The sequence below is a fragment of the Neoarius graeffei genome, chromosome 19 (genome assembly GCF_027579695.1).
Source record: "Neoarius graeffei isolate fNeoGra1 chromosome 19, fNeoGra1.pri, whole genome shotgun sequence".
NCBI lineage: Eukaryota > Metazoa > Chordata > Actinopteri > Siluriformes > Ariidae > Neoarius > Neoarius graeffei.
This window is the reverse complement of record NC_083587.1, coordinates 60,044,310-60,065,643: the sequence shown is the minus strand read 5'-3', so window position 1 is coordinate 60,065,643 and position 21,334 is coordinate 60,044,310. Positions and strand designations below refer to the sequence as shown.

Below are 21,334 nucleotides of genomic sequence, written 5' to 3'. Positions count from 1 at the left end.
TGCGAGGGCCCGTCAAGGCCGCTAGCGGCTTTAATATTTATTTGTTTTTCAACATTTTTAATTTGTCATTATCATGTTCTTTATCATATTTATTAGAACGTCTGACTAACTGTTAAGTGTAATTTTTAATAATATGATAAAATACCTGTTTTTAACTTTTCCAGAGCCCTACTGAAAGTCATATTGTATGACGTAGGTCTTCTGAATAAAGATCTACTTAATAACGAGGACCTGAACACAGGACCCCATTTCTTCTCAGGATAGACAGTAGGCCAAACCTAGATGTCTGGCTGGAGTCTCATCACATCGCTCCTGTGGAGGACGGTCCCATATGGGCAGTCGAAAGTCGCACCTGAAAGACGCTCTGGATGCTTAGTTTTTTGCTATGATGGGAAGTCATGGCCTAATGGTTTGAGACGTAGTTTTGGAGCCAAAAGATTGCTGGTTTGAGTCCCTGGACCAGTAAGAATGGCGGAAGTGCCCTTGAGCAAGGTGCCTAACCCCCAACTGCTCCCCAGGCTGCTCTGGGTATGTTGTATGTCATCCTGGATCAGAGCGTCTGCTTTTAACTTAATGGCCGAGGATGACAATCACCATGATAACTTTTGGACTGCAGTAGTCATCAACAGTTTTGCACTCAAGTCTCCAACAGTTGAACAGTTTATAACCAACAAAACCGACTAAACGCTAAAACTATAATGAATTTCCTGGTTACACACCTGTGCTTTGTGACTATATTATATAGGACACAGTTATAGAAGTGAGCCATTTACAATCATGGGGCCTGTTATCACCCAGATGAGGATGGGTTCCCATTACATTAATGGCATTTAGTAGATGCTCTTATCCAGAGCGACATACAACGTACCCAGAGCAGCCTGGGGGGCAGTTGGGGGTTTGGTGCCTTGCTCAAGGGCACTTCAGCCATTCCTACTGGTCCAAGGAATTGAACCAGTGACCTTTTGGCCCCAAAACTACGTCTCAAACCATTAGGCCATGGCTTCCCCCCCATGGCATGTCCTCTGAGGGAGTTTTTCCTTGCCACTGTGGCCACAGGCTTGCTCATCAGGGATAGATAAATTTAATTACAGATAAAATTAGCTCCTGTTTCAAGTCTTTAATTTCCTGTAAAGGTGCAGCTGTTCTTAAAAGCGCTATACAAATAAAATTGACTTTGACGCACAACAAAAGCAGCTTACCACAATCCCTGGGATCAGATTGTCCTGAAAGCCTGCAGTTTTGTTTTTTTTTTTTACACTCTCTTGCCCCTTTTCCACCAAAGCAGTTCCAGGGCTGGTTCGGGGCCAGTGCTTAGTTTGGAACCGGGTTTTCTGTTTCCGCTGACAAAGAACTGGCTCTGGGGCCAGAAAAAACGGTTCCAGGCTAGCACCAACTCTCTGCTGGGCCAGAGGAAAGAACCGCTTACGTCGGGGGGGGGGAGTTGTGAAAACCAACAACAATAACGACCGCGAAAGATCGCCATTTTTAAGCGACGAGAAGCAGCAGCTGTACAACCATGAAGTCATCCATTATTATTATTATTGTTGTTGTTGCTGCTTCTTCCGTGTTGTTTTTGCGTCGATATTCGCGCCAAGGTTTATGCAAACGTAGCAACGTAACTGACATATACAGCGACGTAACTGACGTGGCTCCGCTTAGCACCGCAAGCTATGGAAAAGCAAACTGGTTCTCAGCTGGCTCGCAAGTTGAACGAGTTGTGAACCAGCACCAGCACTGGCCCCGAACCAGCCCTGGAACTGATTTGGTGGAAAAGGGGTATCTACGATCCTGAAACGGACTTTCAGGTCAAACCGAGCTGAAAGGCCAACTCCATTGGAACACGCGCCATTTGGACTAGAGCTGGAAATTCAGGGAAGGGGGGGAAAAAAAAAACACAAGGGGTCTGTCAGCTATCCGAAAGAGTTCACACATTAGTCAAACACCTGTTTCGCGAAATGAAATGAATGATGCCGCAAAACGCACATGAAGGCCGAGCTGAGATCGCAGGGTCTGACCGGTGTGTGCATCTGCTCCCAATTTACACACACCATCTTCAAACAGCGTTTGGGAAAACGCACAAACACCACGATATGAAAGTCAGGAGAAGAGAAGCCCATTTTTCTGCTTATTAAAAACGGCGTGTCATTTGCATCCAAGCCATTCTTCATGTGACGGAGCAGCCCAGTTTTGCTGCCATTTGCCAGTCCATTTTACTCTCTCGGTTTGAAAGCAGCCAACCCCTCCAAACCATGCGGTACTTCCAGCAATCCGAGAACTGAGCCTGGGGATGAATTAGCCACAGCAGGCACTGGTCCAGATCTACACTACTACATGCAGCATGGTTTCGATTTCATTTCAGATGCTGCAAATGTGAACTGCAAGAACATCTCTGAATGATGTCGACCTTGGGAAGACCTTCCACGGAGTCGGACCTCAAAGCCAACACTCGCCGAGAGCTGAAAGAGTATGCAAAGTAAAACGTGTCTGATCCCAAAATCCTGTTTTTTCTCATGAAAAATAAACAGGTCAAATATTTTGGACAGAAACAAGACCAACAAAGCAAAAACATGGAGGAAGGACCGGGTTGGGAGACGACGTCTAAACGGATCGTCTGTTCTGCAAAGAGAACTGAAGGGATACGGAAGAGTTGGAGCTACGTTTATACTGTGAGCCACCAGGAATTGTGTTTGGTATTTTGGGGGTTTTCCAACAGGCCAAATAATTTCTGAAAGAAGCATCAATTATGATGTTTCTTCTTTTCCGCCCTACATTTTGCCCTCAGAAAGAAACAAATGACAAACCGGATTCAGGGATCTGCTGCGTGTGAGAGCTGGAATAATAATAATAATAATAATAATAAGGTTTACAAAAAAAAAAGTCCACCAAAAGAGGTCATGCGTTAACTCCAGTGGTGAAGCTGCCCAGAGTCCCACCAAAAGGCGCACGAGGGTAAAGCCCACACCGCCTGCACAGCCGCTGCAATGCCACCGAACAACAGCACTCGGAACACCGCGCCATGGATCCACACAGCGAGCACAGAGCGCTGGGTAACGCCGATATTAAAGAGAACAGGGAGCTCACTGCAGTCCACAGCGAGCACAACACACATCAGCCAGGGCAGGACAAGGGCTGAGGAAACCGACGCCCAAAACTGAGGCTGGAGCTACGGCACAACCGGTGGACAAAACATTCAAACAAAGAACAAACATAGAAAAAGAAAGAAAGAAAGAAAGAAAGAAAGAAAGAAAGAAAGAAAGAAAGAAAGAAAAGGAGGGAGGAAAAGGGAGAGAAAGGGATGGAGAAAAGGGGAGAAAAAAGGAGCAAGAAAAAGAAAGGGACGGAAAGAAAGAAAAAAGAGGGAGAAAAAGAAAAGGGAGAAAAAGAACAAAAGAAGCGGGAGAAAAAGAACGAAAAAGAAAAAAGGGAGAAAAAGAAAGAAAAAGAAAAGGAGGGAGAAAAAGAAAAGGGAGAGAAAGGGAGGGAGAAAAGGGGAGAAAAAAGAAAGGAGTGAGAAAAAGAAAGAAAGAAAGAAAGAAAGAAAGAAAGAAAGAAAGAAAGAAAAGAAAAAAGAGGGAGAAGAAAGAAAGAAAGAAAGAAAGAAAGAAAGAAAGAAAGAGGGAGAAAAAGAAGGAGAAAAAGAGGGAGAAAAAGAAAGAAAGAGGGAGAAAAGAACAAAAGAAAAAAGGGAGAAAAAGAGGGAGAGAAAGAAAGAAAGAAAGAAAGAAAGAAAGAAAGAAAGAAAGAAAGAAGAGGGAGAAAAAGAAGGAGAAAAAGAGGGAGAAAAGAACAAAAGAAAAAAGGGAGAAAAAGAGGGAGAGAAAGAAAGAAAGAAAGAAAGAAAGAAAGGGGAGAAAAAGAAAAAGAGGGAGAAAAAGAACTAAAAAGAAAAAGGAGAAAAAGAACAAAAAAGACAAAAGGGAGAAAAAGAGGGAAAGAAAGAGGGAGAAAAAGAACGAAAAAGAAAAAAGGGAGAAAAAGAAAGAAAAAGAACAAAAAAGAAAAAAGGGAGAAAAAGAAAAAGAAAAGGAGGGAGAAAAAGAAAAGGGAGAGAAAGGGAGGGAGAAAAGGGGAGAAAAAAGGAGTGAGAAAAAGGGAAAGAAAGAAAGAAAGAAAGAAAGAAAGAAAGAAAGAAAGAAAGAAGAGGGAGAAAAAAGAGGGAGAAAAAGAGAAAAGAAAAAAGAGGGAGAAAAAGAGGAAGAAAGAAAGAAAGAAAGAAAGAAAGAAAGAAAGAAAGAAAGAAAGAAAGAAGGAGAAAGAGGGAGAAAAAGAAAGAGGGAGAAAAGAACAAAAGAAAAAAGGGAGAAAAAGAGGGAAAGAAAGAAAGAAAGAAAGAAAAGGGAGAAAAAACTAAAAAGAAAAAGGAGAAAAAGAACAAAGAAAAAAGGGAGAAAAAGAAAGAAAGAAAGAAAGAAAGAAAGAAAGAAAGAAAGAAGAGGGAGAAAAAGAAGGAGAAAGAGGGAGAAAAAGAAAGAGGGAGAAAAGAACAAAAGAAAAAAGGGAGAAAAAGAGGGAAAGAAAGAAAGAAAGAAAGAAAGAAAGAAAGAAAGAAAGAAAGAAAAGGGAGAAAAAGAAAAGGGAGAAAAAACTAAAAAGAAAAAGGAGAAAAAGAACAAAGAAAAAAGGGAGAAAAAGAAAGAGGGAGAGAAAGAAAGAAAGAGGGAGAGAAAGAAGAGGCAGAAAAAGAAAGAAGAGGGAGAAAAAGAACGAAAAAGAAAAAAGGGAGAAAAATGCCGCTTTTCCACTACAAACGCGTCTGAGTCGGGCTGAGCCGTGCCGTGCTGAGTCGAGCTGAGCGGGGCTGTTGGAGTTGCATTTCGACTACAACCGCGCTGAACCGTGCTGGCTGGAAGTGGGTGGACACATTGGGTGGAGTTAGCGAAAGTGGGTGGACGTCACGTGATGTCGTTAGGCGGCGCAAACAGTGACATCAGTGAGCTTTTAAGCGGTAGTCTCACGACCCGGATAGTAAACAATAAACATGGAGGACATGGAGTCGTTAGTGTTGCTGGTCTTGGTTCTGTGGCTTGTTGTCACCGACAACGCCAACAGATACTGGCAAGAGCGTATAGATGAGGCGAGGCGCATAAGGCTTCAGAAATTCTCGTAATTCGTAATTCTTCTCCTTCCGGGTTTGCGGTGTTTACAGATCCCAGCGCGCTCGCGGGGCGTGTGTGGGCATGTGAGGACACTCCTCCTCACCAATCAGTGCACAGGGGAGTGTCTGCTCACGCCCCCAGCCTCACTCGGCTCGCTTTGGCTCGCTTCAGCCCCACTCCAAAACCGTGCGAGTTTTAGGGGCTAAGCAGGGCTGAAGCGAGCGGAGTCGTGCTGTTTTTTGGTAGTCGAAACGCGAGCCGTGTCGGGCTGAAGTGAGCTGAAAAAGGGTAGTGGAAAAGGGCCAAAAGAGGGAAAGAAAGAAAGAAAAGGGAGAGAAAGGGAGGGAGAAAAGGGGAGAAAAAAAAGGAGTGAGAAAAAGAAATGGAGAGAAAGAAAGAAAGAAAGAAAGAAAGAAAGAAAGAAAGAAAGAAAGAAAGAAAGGGGGAAGAAGAGAAGAGGAAAAGCCCAGCGAGAAGCGGCAGCCCCAAACAGTGAGAAGCGAGCCGATGGCGAATTGGATTCCTGGCGATCGCTCGTTGGCTGTTTATCGTCGGGGTTGTTGCTGCGTGTCATGGAGGCGTTTAAGACGTCACGAGTCATTTCAGATCAGACATTTTAAAAAGTGCAGATAAAACCTCGTCACTGGACCGCGCCGAGCACGCCGCCACTCACCGTGGGCACAAGGACAGATCTGTGGTCATGTGACCGTGTCGGGGGAGTGGCTGAGTCACAGGTTCCCTAAATTAACCTGCGACAGAAAAATGATGCTGTGTGCGTTTGTAACGACTGACTGAACACTCCCTCCGTCCCCTCCTCCACTCGCATCCCTCGATGACGGACGGAAACAGATTTAGCGAAGGCACGCGGTCTTTCAGCCAGGTTTCTCCGCCACCTGCACGGTGACGATCAAGACAACACAGAGTCTCGCGTGTTCACTAATGAGGCCTGCGAGTCCCACACACGCTCGATTTCAAACACGCCTCCATTTTGCCTCCTGCAGCTTTCTGACAATCATCTGTCCAAAAACAAAAACAGATGATTCATGGTCACGACTTTAACTCGGGAACTCTGACTGATGCAGTGCACGGAATCGACTCGGCTCCAAACGACGAGTGAATTATTTATTCGTCACGTTCTCCAGATGCTTCTGGTCATCAAACGAACTGGAAATTTAAACCAGAACTCTGCTGTGTCATTTTTAAGAGAATGAAACAGAACATAATCTGAAAGCACACGTGTGATGTTGACTGAAATGTCCTCAAAGGTTATAAAGTGCGTTTAACAGACTCCATTTGCATGAAGGTAAAAGTACCGTAGCCATGGATTTTAATGCAAGTCTGCCCCCTGTTGGTCACAGAGAAATGCACAGGATCGATTTGGACCACTTGATCTAATCATCAACGTCTTGAGCACCATCTTGATTGCTGAGTAGACCAACTGTCTGAGCTCTGAGGTACTGATGTGATAAATGGACTGTTTCTGCCTCAACCAGTGCTCATCTGAATAACGCACTCTACAATACCCCTGTTTAATAAAATAACCAGATATACCGAGGGAAAAAAAACCCTCACAAAGCTCTCCATCTTCCAGACTGAAGCCCTGATCATGGTGGAAGACTTCAAGTGACAGCTTTTGTGAAATAACCTTTTTTTTTTTTTTTTAAATTACCTCACCCGGGACGGAGTCCACCAGGGGGCGAGGTATTGTTTTTGGTCGGGTTTCTTTGGGGTTTTTTTGTTAACGATATTACAGGAAAACAGCTGGACCAATCTTCATGAAACTTTCAGGATAGATGGACATCGGTCTCAAATAGAACCTCCAACATTTTGAGGATCATCCAGTCAAGGTCACTAAAAAGGTCAAAATAATTTTTGCTGTGTCTACTGCCTCAAAAAAAGAGGCGCTAGCCACGTCATCGTGCTGTAAGAGTGTAACGGTCACGCACTGCGCATACACGTGTTCCGATTAAAATGGCCGGCGAGTGTATACAATATCGGTTCACCATTTGAAATAAATGGACCAAAGAAATCGGTTTCAGACATGTTTATGCTTATTACAGAAGGAAAGTGCGTTCCACTGAGCTCTAGCGCCGGGCCATTTCCAGGAAATAAGAGTTTGGGTCATGGCGACAGCGTGTGTATGTCAGCCTCGGTTCGGAGGTTTCAGTTTCGAAAACTGTAAGAGAGAAGAGTAGAATAATATAAAGTACAGACACTTGGTATATTTTACTTCTGTGATTTTTAAATTGTTCATTTTTGGATTACGCTTCATTTTTGTGGCTACTGCGTCATAGAGTAAATATATATGTGCTATATTTACTGTATGGACATGGGATCAGAAAACTATTTTATTTATAAGCAGTAGCCACATGGACCCATAGGGCACCTATTTTTTTCATGATATCTTCCTTCATGTTCATCATAAGTGCTACCGGATGAGGTTTGTTTTGCCTGGTGACACTTGTTCTGTTTATGATTAGTCTGAGAACAATGAGCAGCAAATGACCACCGAAGTACAGAGATGTCCACAAGCGCTGGCGACCGTTTTTTTTCTTTGCCAACACAGACGGTCTGTGCCAGCTACTCAATCCCAGAAAAAATAAAAACTTGTTTTTCAATGTTCAAGTGATTTATATCGTCTCCACTGCCCATAATTTGTTGCAAATCCAATTATTTCACCACGAAATTGAGACAGAGGAAAGGGGGACAGACGGCACGGAGCGAGAGAGAAGGGGGACAGACGGCACGGAGCGAGAGAGAAGGGGGACAGACGGCACGGAGCGAGAGAGAAGGGGGACAGACGGCACGGAGCGAGAGAGAAGGGGGACAGACGGCACGGAGCGAGAGAGAAGGGGGACAGACGGCACGGAGCGAGAGAAGGGGGACAGAGCGGGGGACAGACGACACGGAGAGAGAGAGAAGGGGGACAGAGCGGGGGACAGACGACACGGAGAGAGAGAGAAGGGGGACAGAGCGGGGGACAGACGACACGGAGAGAGAGAGAAGGGGGACAGAGCGGGGGACAGACGACACGGAGAGAGAGAGAAGGGGGACAGAGCGGGGGACAGACGACACGGAGAGAGAGAGAAAGGGGACAGAGCGGGGGACAGACGACACGGAGAGAGAGAGAAGGGGGACAGAGCGGGGGACAGACGACACGGAGAGAGAGAGAAGGGGGACAGAGCGGGGGACAGACGACACGGAGAGAGAGAGAAGGGGGACAGAGCGGGGGACAGACGACACGGAGAGAGAGAGAAGGGGGACAGAGCGGGGGACAGACGACACGGAGAGAGAGAGAAGGGGGACAGAGCGAGGGACAGACGACACGGAGAGAGAGAGAAGGGGGACAGAGCGAGGGACAGACGACACGGAGAGAGAGAGAAGGGGGACAGAGCGAGGGACAGACGACACGGAGAGAGAGAGAAGGGGGACAGAGCGAGGGACAGACGACACGGAGAGAGAGAGAAGGGGGACAGAGCGAGGGACAGACGACACGGAGAGAGAGAGAAGGGGGACAGAGCGAGGGACAGACGACACGGAGAGAGAGAGAAGGGGGACAGAGCGAGGGACAGACGACACGGAGAGAGAAAAGGGGGACAGAGCGAGGGACAGACGACACGGAGAGAGAAAAGGGGGACAGAGCGAGGGACAGACGACACGGAGAGAGAAAAGGGGGACAGAGCGAGGGACAGACGACACGGAGAGAGAAAAGGGGGACAGAGCGAGGGACAGACGACACGGAGAGAGAAAAGGGGGACAGAGCGAGGGACAGACGACACGGAGAGAGAAAAGGGGGACAGAGCGGGGGACAGACAGCACGGAGAGAGAAGGGGGGCAGAGCGGGGGACAGACAGCACAGAGAGAGAAGGGGGCAGAGCGAGGGACAGACGACACGGAGAGAGAGAAGGGGGACAGAGCGGGGGACAGACGGCACGGAGAGAGAAAAGGGGGACAGAGCGGGGGACAGACGGCACGGAGAGAGAAAAGGGGGACAGAGCGGGGGACAGACGGCACGGAGAGAGAAAAGGGGGACAGAGCGGGGGACAGACGGCACGGAGAGAGAAAAGGGGGACAGAGCGGGGGACAGACGACACGGAGAGAGAGAAGGGGGACAGAGCGGGGGACAGACGGCACGGAGAGAGAGAAGGGGGACAGAGCGAGGGACAGACGACACGGAGAGAGAGAAGGGGGACAGACGACACGGAGAGAGAGAGAAGGGGGACAGAGCGAGGGACAGACGACACGGAGAGAGAGAGAAGGGGGACAGAGCGAGGGACAGACGACACGGAGAGAGAGAGAAGGGGGACAGAGCGAGGGACAGACGACACGGAGAGAGAGAGAAGGGGGACAGAGCGAGGGACAGACGACACGGAGAGAGAGAGAGAAGGGGGACAGAACGAGGGACAGACGACACGGAGAGAGAAAAGGGGGACAGAGCGAGGGACAGACGACACGGAGAGAGAAAAGGGGGACAGAGCGAGGGACAGACGACACGGAGAGAGAAAAGGGGGACAGAGCGAGGGACAGACGACACGGAGAGAGAAAAGGGGGACAGAGCGAGGGACAGACGACACGGAGAGAGAAAAGGGGGACAGAGCGGGGGACAGACGGCACGGAGAGAGAAAAGGGGGACAGAGCGGGGGACAGACGACACGGAGAGAGAGAAGGGGGACAGAGCGGGGGACAGACGGCACGGAGAGAGAGAAGGGGGACAGAGCGAGGGACAGACGACACGGAGAGAGAGAAGGGGGACAGACGACACGGAGAGAGAGAGAAGGGGGACAGAGCGAGGGACAGACGACACGGAGAGAGAGAGAAGGGGGACAGAGCGAGGGACAGACGACACGGAGAGAGAGAGAAGGGGGACAGAGCGAGGGACAGACGACACGGAGAGAGAGAGAAGGGGGACAGAGCGAGGGACAGACGACACGGAGAGAGAGAGAAGGGGGACAGAGCGAGGGACAGACGACACGGAGAGAGAGAGAGAAGGGGGACAGAACGAGGGACAGACGACACGGAGAGAGAAAAGGGGGACAGAGCGAGGGACAGACGACACGGAGAGAGAAAAGGGGGACAGAGCGAGGGACAGACGACACGGAGAGAGAAAAGGGGGACAGAGCGAGGGACAGACGACACGGAGAGAGAAAAGGGGGACAGAGCGAGGGACAGACGACACGGAGAGAGAAAAGGGGGACAGAGCGAGGGACAGACGACACGGAGAGAGAAAAGGGGGACAGAGCGAGGGACAGACGACACGGAGAGAGAAAAGGGGGACAGAGCGGGGGACAGACAGCACAGAGAGAGAAGGGGCAGAGCGAGGGACAGACGACACGGAGAGAGAGAAGGGGGACAGAGCGGGGGACAGACGGCACGGAGAGAGAAAAGGGGGACAGAGCGGGGGACAGACGGCACAGAGAGAGAGAAGGGGGACAGAGCGAGAGACAGATGACACGGAGAGAGAGAAGGGGGACAGAGCGGGGGACAGACGACACGGAGAGAGAAAAGGGGGACAGAGCGGGGGGGCAGACGACACGGAGAGAGAGAAGGGGGGCAGACAGAGAGAGAAGGACAGACAGAGAGAGAGGGACAGAGAGCAGTCCTCTCGATTTTCATGAATAACTGTCGCGGCTGTTTGTTTGTTTGTTTGTTTACCCGGCAGGATGGCGGACGCTGCGTGATAAAACATGTGACGTCACTGAATGTCCTCTCCACTGTATTCCAGGTTAAATATTCACAAAGAATGAGCGGAAACTCTTTCACTCTGCGGATTGAGGGGGGAAAGGCAGGACAGTGTCCGCACACTGCAGCTGGAGGACACAAAAAGAGAATTACAGAAACGGAGACAAGACTCTGGACCACACAAACTCACAGAGAGCCCAACTGGGCCGGTCACGTGGGTCCCTGGACCCAGAACTAAAAACCCCAGCGCCGTCCCTGTGCGCGCGCACACACTGCGGTTTGAATGAAACTCGAAGCTCCCTGGAAACACGCGTGAAGCTGCTGCAGCCTCAGTCTCCCACTGGCTTCCACTCCACTCCACTCCACTCCACTCCACTCCACTCCACTCCACTCCTACTGCAGCCTCAGTCTCCCACCGGCTTCCACTCCACTCCCTCCACTCTTTACTGCAGCCTCAGTCTCCCACCGGCTTCCACTCCACTCCACTCCACTCCTCCACACTTTACTGCAGAGTGAAACTTTCCGCCTCAGGACAAAGTAAAAAAATGTTTAAACACATAAAAGATGTCGCCACTCACCAGTCCATCAATCTGAACCCGTTTGACTTGTGAATCGAGTGATAAAGAAGCTGCAGCACAGGAGTCCTTGCGCGCCGCCATTTTGCACATAGAAAGGAAAGAACGTGACGTAACTTCCGGTTTCGGGTGCCTGCTAAATCACAACAAATACGGTTATTTTTATAAAAGTCGCAAATAAGTTAAAATGCACAATGAGAAAGAAAGAGTAAAATAGGGTTTTTTGTGTGTGTGATTGAACAGTTCTATTTAAATGTTTGTTTGTTTGTTTGTTTGTGAATAATTAAACAGATTAGGGACTTTTATAAAACTGCTGTTAAAACTAAACTATAATTCTGCAACTCTGAAGAAAAAATGGAAGGTTTATGAAACTAACTCATGGCAAAACTGCCTTAATTTGTTATTTGGTGAGTATATGATTTATTATTATTTATTTTTTAAAGTTTGGAATATAATTTAGTACTGACTTGATGAGCATATTTTATGGTGTGTTTTTATTATTATTATTATTATTAAGTCACACTACTTTGACCCGAGTACAGTTTTTGCTTACTCTACCCGCCTCTGATTGTGTCGAATTTTAGGAAATGCAATGGAAAATTCCTAAATGTTCTGCAGTTGGACCCCCAGACTCCCTGCCAGGTTTAGTGAGGGCCCCTCCCAGCGCTTTATTTTTACTGCCTTGGTATCTCACTGGGCTGCATGTTGCTCTCTCAGTCCTCCGGCCCCAGGTTCCAGTCTAGTGTGGGGTGACCCTCTGGTTTCTTTTTTCCTCCTCTTTGGAGGTGCTCATCCCTCAGTTTGCTTTCCAAGGCGTCTCTCGGCCCGGTCCCCTGGTCAGCACCTTGTGCACATCAGTGTTTAGTTGGTTCTGCACTTGGGTTCACGCCCCCAGTCTCAGTTCCTGGAGCAGTGGGTCGCGCTCCTTTCTTTAGGAGCCACGACTGGGGTTCGAGCCTGCGTCTGGACCAGTCCCCCATTACATCATCATCATCATCCATTATACTCCTCCAACAGCAGTTTAATTAATGATGTCATATCATGTGGGCGTGGTCTTCACCAGTCTGGAGGCTCTGGTTCTGACATGGCGGATTTACGAGTCAGATGCGAGGCAGTTGATGCAGCACACAGACGCTTTAAAATCTCCTGTGTGTTCTTCCCCCTGAGTCTGCTGTGTTCTCTGAGCAGTTTACTGTCACAAACATGACCTGTCTTTCTATAAACATCACTCGTTCATCACTAATCGATGTTAATCATTGAGCTTTTGATGGTGTTCAGTGTTGAATGTCGAATTAAGATACCATTTGATTGAGGTGCAATTTTCGAGCTGATTATTTGAGTGGATTTACAGTGCGGCACCTTTACTGCTGTTTCTGTGTGAGTCATTTACACCAACATTTATTCACTATGAGAAAGACACAGACCATTTGTGCAGCATTTTTCAATTGAGGAGTTTATTTTTACAAAAGTTTCTCATTTCCAGTCAGGGTGTGTCGATGTGACTGAGGGACGACCTGAAAGGGAAAAGCAGAGGAGAGATTTTTTTAGAACAGTAATCATCAAAACTTTTATCCTGGTATATAATATTCCCATTGCACTATTCTAGATCATATTAGTGCATTCAAAAGTATTCGCTCCACGTGTTCTTTGCTTACTCGCTAGCTCCTGAGGTAATGAACAAAACCCATTTTGTAAGACATTACAAATATGACTGTGACTCACTCCGGGACTGGGCCCTCTGTTTGTCCGGGTTGTGACTCGGCCAGGGCTCGAACGGAAGGCCGCTCCTGGTCTTCTGCTCTCTCGGGCCGGAGCAAGACTGGCGCTCGTCTTTACCTCTCGACAGAGCAACGAACAGCGGCTTCCACCCCAACATCTTCCTGTTCATCTCCCTGATCGCTGTCGTGGCTTCTGTCATGGTCTGGTACGTGATGTAGCCAAACCCTCTGGAGCTCCCGTTCTCCATCACCACCTGTAGGGGGCAGCGAGGAGACACAGAAGGCAAACAATAAGCATTACACGTACACTAAAATATAAACCCAACAGCTATGTAGTGTTAGTGTCAGGGTTCTGGTGTTGCACCTCCCCATCGTCCATACGTACGTCTTCTGTGTTAAATGTAATTTCAGGCAGCAGTGATACAAAATACAGGATATGAAATAAACACTGCACTACACACTCGGGTCTTTGTGCTGCAAGTGCACACTGGGTTTGACGTCAGAGGAAATGAACACAGGTTATTGGGAAAGGAAGAAAATGTCAGGAATAGTCGCTGACCTTCGCTTTGATGATTTTTCCAAATGGGTGGAATTCATTCAACAGCTGCCTGTAGTCCACGCTGGGATTGATGCCCCGAATGTACAGTTCGACTCCCTACAAAACAAAGGGCAAAGGCAACATCCAGTGTGTTCATTAAACCAATCAAAAAGCTACAAATGTGAGCTCGGAGACATGCAAACTCAGACACACCCCCATGCCCATATATGGACACAAAGGCATGTCTTCCGAGGGCTCTGATCTGCAGAAAGACTTAACTGCTGTACCTTGGTGTTCTCGCTGGCGGAGCTCGGGAGCTTGTTGGTGTTTGCATCTGCCTGTTGCTTTGGCTCCTGAAACTGTTTGACCTTCTTTTTCAGCTCTCTGATCACTGCACCCTTCTCCTTCTCCTCCACCTTCTCCTTTACATCCAGGATGTCGTCCATCTGCTCCTCGTCCTTTTGGAACCTCATTTCCTCCATTAGGTCTCCCCAAGGGAGTAATGTGGGAGTTGGGGGTCTGGATGGGATTGGGTTGACATTGTCCATTATTTCTCCCCAACTGAGTGAACTATGATTTGGGGATAAGGACAGCTCAGAACCCTCAACAGCCAGGTTTTCTCCCCAAGGGAGTAACGTTGGAGTTGGGGGTCTGGATGGGATTGGGTCGACGCTGTCCATTATCTCGCCCCACTTCAGTGCCTTTGGACTTGGGGGTCTGGAGGACAAAGGCTCCTCGATGCCCACAGTTTCAGGTGGCAGACTGTAGGTGGGTTGAGGTTCAGGCTCTGACTCAGCTGATGCTGGTGGTTCTGGTGCCACATGTTGATCTGGACAAAATCCAGGACAAGAAGGAGATAAAATGGAACGTTACGACAGGGAAAACATTACAGCATTAAAGAATGTGAAAAAGAATCAACAGCAGAAAACCCAGATATATTTTAATCTTGTTTACCGAGTGTGAGCACGTCAGTGGCATGAGCCTGAGCAGTGATCACACAGCCATCGTCTACACGTCCACCTTCAGATGGTGTCACAGGAGACGCAGTGTTTCCTCCCAGAATCTCCTGGACAGATGGGACGTGGTGTTCATTCATCCTCATCATTGCGGGTGGAGGGTAGTAGGAGGCAGATCTCAGAATGGGGTGGGACGGGGGGTAGAGCTGGTCTGGCATGATGAAGTAGGACGGAGGGTGGGACTGCGGTGGTAGGATGGGGTAGAACAGGGGGTTGAAGTGAGGTGTCTGAGACTGGGACTGAAGAAAGAAACAGAGTTGGATTTTAGAGAAACAAATTATTTCTTCAACAACGAAATCCAAAAAGAAATGAACAGATCCATACTGAGGCCTACTGATGAAATCATTCCATTTCTCTGAATAAACAGGTCTGGATATATTACTGATTGGACTGTATCTTCTGCTTCTGAGTTAAATCGTCGTGTCCAAGGCTTTAGCGCTCCCGAGCACACAATAGGCTACTTGTCTTACTGAATATTACAACGACAAAATCCCAGTGGTTCTGACCATCAAATTTACTCATCAACATCGTCATCTTCAGAAGGGGATCTGGTTACAACTCACCATTTTCGATGGAGGATGGTGTAAAGCGTGAAAAGTGAAGTTTGAAGACAGAGAGGGATGTGAAGCGTCGAGTGAGAGATGTGAAGTGTGAAATGTGGAGTGTGGAATGGAGTGGGTGTGTCATATATATGCATCGTTTCAGGATTCCGTTCTTTGAAGTTTGAATTCGATTTTGTTTTTGTTTAAATTGTCCAGCAAGAAAAGCTTTATCCTAGCTCCGCCCCTTTTTACAGTCAATGTTTTACAGTAACTGTGCGTAACCGTACTGTGTTTCTGTTCATAACCACATCACACAATGTGCCGAGGCTTTAAGATATGAGCGGCTCAGCCCCAAGAGGCCTCACTCAAACCTTTTTGCTGTCGAAATCCACACGAAATTTTTTCCAAGCTCTCGAAATCAAAATGCCCTCGAATATTTTCACACTTGTGTCTTGGTGGTTTAATCGTGACCAACACATCTGAGTGAATCTCAGGATTGGCTGATTTATAAGAACAACAGTGTGGATTCATGGAGTGAAGTGGAGTTTTGGGCTTTGACCCCTCCCCATGCTGGTTTTGGTCACAGTGATGTTACGGCAGGAAAGGTCTGCTGAGCCACCACTGTCCCCACAAGCCTCCTACCTTCTCTCACCGTGTGTTCCTTTAACCCCCTGGGTAAAAAGTGCTAAATGTTTTACTGTCACAGCTTTTCTTTTCTTTTTTTTTTTTAATGTGTTGGAAGAATCACAATTGAAAATTGTTTATTTTGGAAAAAAATTGAAATAAATGTGCTGTTGTCTTGTTTTAGTGCAATACAGGTCAAAGATTATTTACAATAATCATTGTTTTCTAAAACTCTTCAAATGTTCCACATACTTTTGGCCACACACACACACACACACACACACACACACACACACACAGAGCTAATATTTCCAGTGTAACTTTTTCATGGTTGAATCCCAGCACAGAAAAGATCAGTTCAAAACCCAAAGCAAGCACTCCTTTGCTGACGCTACTTCCAAGCGACAAATCTAACCTGCTAACTTCATTTGGTTCCTTTTGAAAAAGTAAATTAGAAGAAATTTCATAAAAGGGCCGAATTAAATCTCCTTTTAAGCCTCACATGCAGCAAATTGTCTCAATATTTCTAAGAAATCGCTGCTTCTTCAAGTAAAATTAACATGAACAAAGGTTTTGGAAAAACAAATCAATTATACTTGATTAAAAGAATGAAAAACGATGTATTCATGGCGAACTCTTTTTTTTTGAGTACGTGGAAGGTTTGTTGTCTCACTTTGGCTTTTCTCTCGCAGAGATGGGACTCGAGCTTCTGACTTGGACTCGAGTCACACTTAAGTCGCACATGCAGTGACTCGAGATTTAACTTTAGACTCGTCCTCAAAAGACTCGAGACTTGGGACTCGTGAACAATCTTTATTAGTCTTTATCTATTTACTATTTCACAGATGAAGATTGTTTTTGGTGATTATTTATTTATTTTCTTCTAAAAGTTGTTCAGTTTCGGATGAAATTGTAACCGCTGGTAACCACAGACAACAGAAGCTCCCTGACCCAAGATGAGTGACCTTCACCTCTTTTTCAAGGTCACAGAGCAGATTTTATGTGTTTTTTGTTGAAAATGTCATTTAATTTATTTCAGTGTCCAGTAATACCTCCATCTCATCAAACGGGGAACCAGCCTCACTTCTCTGCGAGCACAAAACTTGTTCGCCATTTCTGGGTCTGTTTTTCCGAGCTTCGCTAACTCTATTTGTTTCTCCAGTTTTTCTCTTTCCATCACCATTCTTTCTCTTTCCAGTGCCATTCCATCTTTTTCCATGTCTAATTTCTCTCGTTCAAACTTTACTTGTCTCTCTTTTTCTTCTCTCTCTTTCCATTCTCAATTTCTCCAATTCAAACTGTCTTTCTTTTTCTCTCTCATCCGCTCGTTCTTTTTCTCTTTCCAGTGCTCGAAAAAGCTCATGCCCGATCGTCCCAGACGACAAAAGTCTGTGCAAGGACGAGTAAAACTTTAATGGTAATCATCCGATCAGACGACAAAAGTTAGTGCTGGCAACCGAAGCAACACAGGCACACAGGCGCTAAGAGAGCAGGGAACCAGTCTAAAGCAGCTCGTCTCGTTTCACGGGAAATGCACTAAAAAGTTTGATTCATCAACACGACAATCTATAAAAGTACAAAAATATTGTGAGGAAATCATTCAAATTTCCTTGATTCTGGTTATAATTTGTCGAAGTACGCGTGTGTTCGAGTGTACTGGAAAAGCTCGGCTCAGAGGGGCCCACGTAATGACGTGATTATGCCAGTTGGCTAAGGGCGACGAGGGTCAAGGGCATCGTGTGCCAGCAGCGCAGTTGAAGCGGGCAGGTGTCAAACTCGGAACTTTTATATCACGATTGGAGTTAATAATAAACAATATCACTGAATAATGTTCTTTCCCTCTCACCAGTATATATTACGATTTTTAATTGTTTTTGATGGTTTCATTTATTTCGTAATGATATTTTTATTTTCTAAATATTTATCAACATACTGCCATTGTGGCACGGGAGCCTGTGATTGGTGGACAGCCGACAAAGGGCGTCTCGCTGATTGGCTTTTCACATACTGAAGCCAAGCGGAGATGTCCGGCGTCTGTTGCTGTTGCCCGAAGAAAACTCCAGCTAAAAAAGCTCTACTACAGGATTATTTGGATAATCTTAGTCAGAAAGAAGCGAAGGATAGATATACACAGAAATTAGAGTTTGTTAGCGGTTAAGATCCGTGCAAAATTCCTCAAAATGACTGAAGTGACGGTGCAGATTTGTGGCCTAGCGTTAGCATTAGCTACCGTACATACTGGAATATACATTCTTTTTCCCGAAAAGTTCCGACACGGATGAACAGTTAAAAAAAAAAAAACTTCTTTGTGAAAAGACTTTTTCCCGACATCAGCTTTTGGGAAAAGAATGTTGTGAAAGCCAAAGCATTTACTCTCAAAGGGCTTTGACTTGAACTGTGGGCTAGATCTTATTCCCACCCGTCCATGTCTCAGCAACCCCAAGAACATGAAGTTACACAGCTATCTGCACTCTGTCATTTATACAGTGATGCTTATTATTGTTAAAACCATATCTGAAGTGTTTCAAACAATATTGTAAGATTTTATTTTAATTTTATCTAATAGTGGACGGTACAATAATTACAAACACTAACAGAATCGGCACATTCCAGTTGTAGCTGTAGTTATATAGTAACTATAATCATTCTTGCAATAATAATTTCAATAAACGGTTAATGTTCAGTTCCCTTTTCATTAATTCTCGATTCAAAAGCACAGCTGAGTCACACAGGTTGATCAGTGTGTAACGGACAATAACAATTTTGTCCAAAATAGTTTTTCCTGCCTTTGTCGATTTATTTCCGTTTCACATGTGTGCAGCTGTTGTAAAGTTCAGTGTGTTTGTGTAGAACTCTCTGAAACTGTAGGTTCATTTCTACGCTCTGGTTCCACGGTGACATTTTGCACAGGACTGGGCTCCTTTGATAACAGAAACAAAGCTCCAGCATTATTATTATTATTATTATTATTATACTCATTCAGAACTCTCTACAGTTTAATATACCCTAAATTATTCATTCCTCTGCTATTAGAACTTCTTTCTTTCTGAACGTGTCTGCATATATTGGTGTTATGGTTTTGTGGATTTATGATAATTATGCTGCTTCACTTCTTAAAAAAATCACCTGCATTCTGTCCTCTCCAAAATAAAATAAAGTTCTGGGCGAGTGGAATTGTTTTTCGGGCGAGTGTGTTTTGGGTGCTGCTCGCCCATTGGGCAAGTAAGGCTGGGAGAATTTTTTGAGGACTGCTTTCCCTTTCTCACCGCATCAGACGAATTTTTAACTCGACGTCTTGGCTAGGTTTAGGCTCATCAGAGTCTCCAAACAGAGCTAAATCTTCACTTGTGAACACACTCTCATCATAATAGTGTTGAGCTATCAACCTTGCAATTTTAGCTTTTGTGTAGCTTGCATTCACATCAGCGAGGTTTAGCGACTTGGTGACTTCCAATTTCAAACTTCCAGCTTTCTTCAAATCCTGCAGACCCTTAACACAGTTGGTCATCCCAAGAAATCTTGCACTGCTGCTGCCTAATGAAATGAAAATAATCTCTGAGATTCAATATTTTGACTTCAGAATTTCTGAAACAAAACCCAATGACTCAGTAATGGTGGTAAATATCCCGGACGGGCCCCAATTTTGTTATGAGTTAAAGCAGCAGCAAATGCAGGACACAGAGAGTTATGGTTAAATTTTCAGCCTTTTATCTTGACTTGAAATGCGACCCATTTACAATTCACAACACATCATTTCACCGAGGCCTCGGTCCCCAAACAAAGACTTCACATTCATACCAAAATAAAAAAATTCACAATCCCATGATAAAACATCTTATTGTCCTTTAGGCATCACGATCAGGTGCACCACGCGTGGGAGAGTGTCTTTGGCATGGTCCCAAATGTCAGACCGCGGTGTAGCAGTGTCCAAGGCGATCCACACGATTCGGCAAACATCCCGATCACAGTCCGCGAGGTAAGTCCAAATGTAGAAATCCAGTCTTGCACAAACAGCGGCTCCAAGAGATTCCATCGCCTTAACAAAGTGCTCCAATGCTTTCTGTAGCAATCCAACGAGGTAACGTGTTCCAATGCATCCAAAAGTATCCGAAAAGAACAAGTGAACACGAAAACGTTCCTCCTGGAATCTTTTCGTCATTCAATTCACGCGCATTTGTGGGTAATCAAGGATAGGCCAATCGCGACACTGCATTCTCAAGGAGTTCTGATTACACTCAATTAAACTTTGGCTGAACTCTTGGCCTCGTGACGAACTGCTGCCTTCTAAATTGTAAACTCGGCCCTGGCCCAGACTCTACACAGGCAAAGCGGGAGAGAATGAAACTGACATTGTACGTTTACAATTTTTTGCGATTGCAATGTTTTGAATGTTACACAGAAACAATATTATGCCAAAATTAAATTTACAATCGTGAAAATGGAAAATAAGAATACAATCATGTAAAAATGAAAATTATAAATGTTCATCCATCACAGCGTGTGTGTGTGTGTGTGTGTGTGTGTGTGTAGTGGTAACTGTCTGTGGAGAGATTTACTAGGCGAATGTCACTTGGCGTGAGGCTGTTAATTTTAAAGGAGATACGCAGAACCTTTATTTTTAAATACATTTCTGAGTGGATAGTATCTCCATCCTTGACTCTTGTATGCTGCATCAATTGGAATTAAATATATATATATTTTTTTGAGAGTTAAAATCGACTGCAAAGTTGGCATTGGAGCCGCCCCGCTGAGCCAGCCAGCCCTGAGTGCGTGACGTCACAGCGGGAACCGGTTTTAAGGCCGAGGCCTTTGACAGCTATAGACCAAAGTCATATAAATAAAAATTCATGGTTAAAGTAAGAAATCCCGTTACCGAACTAAACTACCCAATACGCCAAACTCTGCTCGGATCTGCTCACGTCGGGTACGCGTTTACGTCATACATATGTTATATACTGTACATGCCAGCCCGGGAAGTAAGAAAGTAAGTAAAAAAGTAAGAACATGTCTGATTACATCGATCCAACGGACCTTCAAGCTGCTCTGGCAGCTTTAATAAACGTCCAGGAGTCCTTCGAACATCTATACCGAATCTGCACATATACCGTTAATGAACAGAGGCGGGTATAGTATGCTCTTACTTTTTTACTTACTTTCTTACTTACCATAGCCAGATTAGTCAAAGTTTTCGCGGCGCAGATGTGCAGATCAGACAAGACGGAAGACATTGCGCATGCGTGCAGACATAGCGGAGGTCTTTCACAACACCACCTAGCCGCCTGGCATGCACATCCAGTTGAATTCCACACGTTTATGCGTCACCGTATAGACGCAGATTTCCTCCTTGAAAACGGTCGTGTAGACGCGGAAAAAAAGTGAGAACGAAAATGGACTTTTGCGTTTTTGTTTTAGACCGTCCCCGTGTAAAGTGGGCCTAAGACTGATTTGACTTCATTGATTGTGGGTTGACTCTCATTAAAACAGGATGGGTGTTATAACTTATGCAACAGACATGTACATGCATGCATTTTCACTGATAAAACGTA

The 21,334-nt window shown here is 45.9% G+C and overlaps 2 protein-coding genes across 2 annotated transcripts in view; both read right to left on the bottom strand.

The window, feature by feature from the left end:
• Nucleotides 1–11,440, bottom strand: part of eif3ha (eukaryotic translation initiation factor 3, subunit H, a) — a 127,983-nt gene extending 116,543 nt beyond the window's left edge. Inside the window, exon 1 of the mRNA XM_060900975.1 lies at nucleotides 11,354–11,440. Within this exon, the coding sequence (XP_060756958.1) occupies nucleotides 11,354–11,434 (81 nt within the window). The 5' untranslated portion in view covers nucleotides 11,435–11,440. The remainder of the gene's footprint in view (nucleotides 1–11,353) is intronic.
• Nucleotides 11,441–12,784: 1,344 nt separating this feature from the next.
• LOC132867633 (uncharacterized) lies at nucleotides 12,785–17,007 on the bottom strand. Its single transcript, XM_060900609.1, has 6 exons — nucleotides 16,873–17,007; nucleotides 14,561–14,861; nucleotides 13,894–14,435; nucleotides 13,628–13,723; nucleotides 13,073–13,322; nucleotides 12,785–12,864 (listed from the first exon to the last, which is right to left on the bottom strand). The coding sequence occupies exons 1-6, from the start codon at nucleotides 17,005–17,007 to the stop codon at nucleotides 12,824–12,826; spliced, it is 1,365 nt and encodes a 454-aa protein (XP_060756592.1). The 3' UTR covers nucleotides 12,785–12,823.
• Nucleotides 17,008–21,334: the final 4,327 nt, after the last annotated feature.

Excerpts from the sequence above, each read along its gene's own strand:
- LOC132867633 (XM_060900609.1), bottom strand. The coding sequence starts at position 17,007 with ATGGAAAAAGATGGAATGGCACTGGAAAGAGAAAGAATGGTGATGGAA. Across the intron at positions 13,323-13,627 it reads GAAAAATCATCAAAGCGAAG|GTGGTGATGGAGAACGGGAG; the intron begins GTCAGCGACTAT and ends TGCCCCCTACAG. Across the intron at positions 12,865-13,072 it reads ACAGAGGGCCCAGTCCCGGA|GTCGTCCCTCAGTCACATCG; the intron begins GTGAGTCACAGT and ends TTTCCCTTTCAG.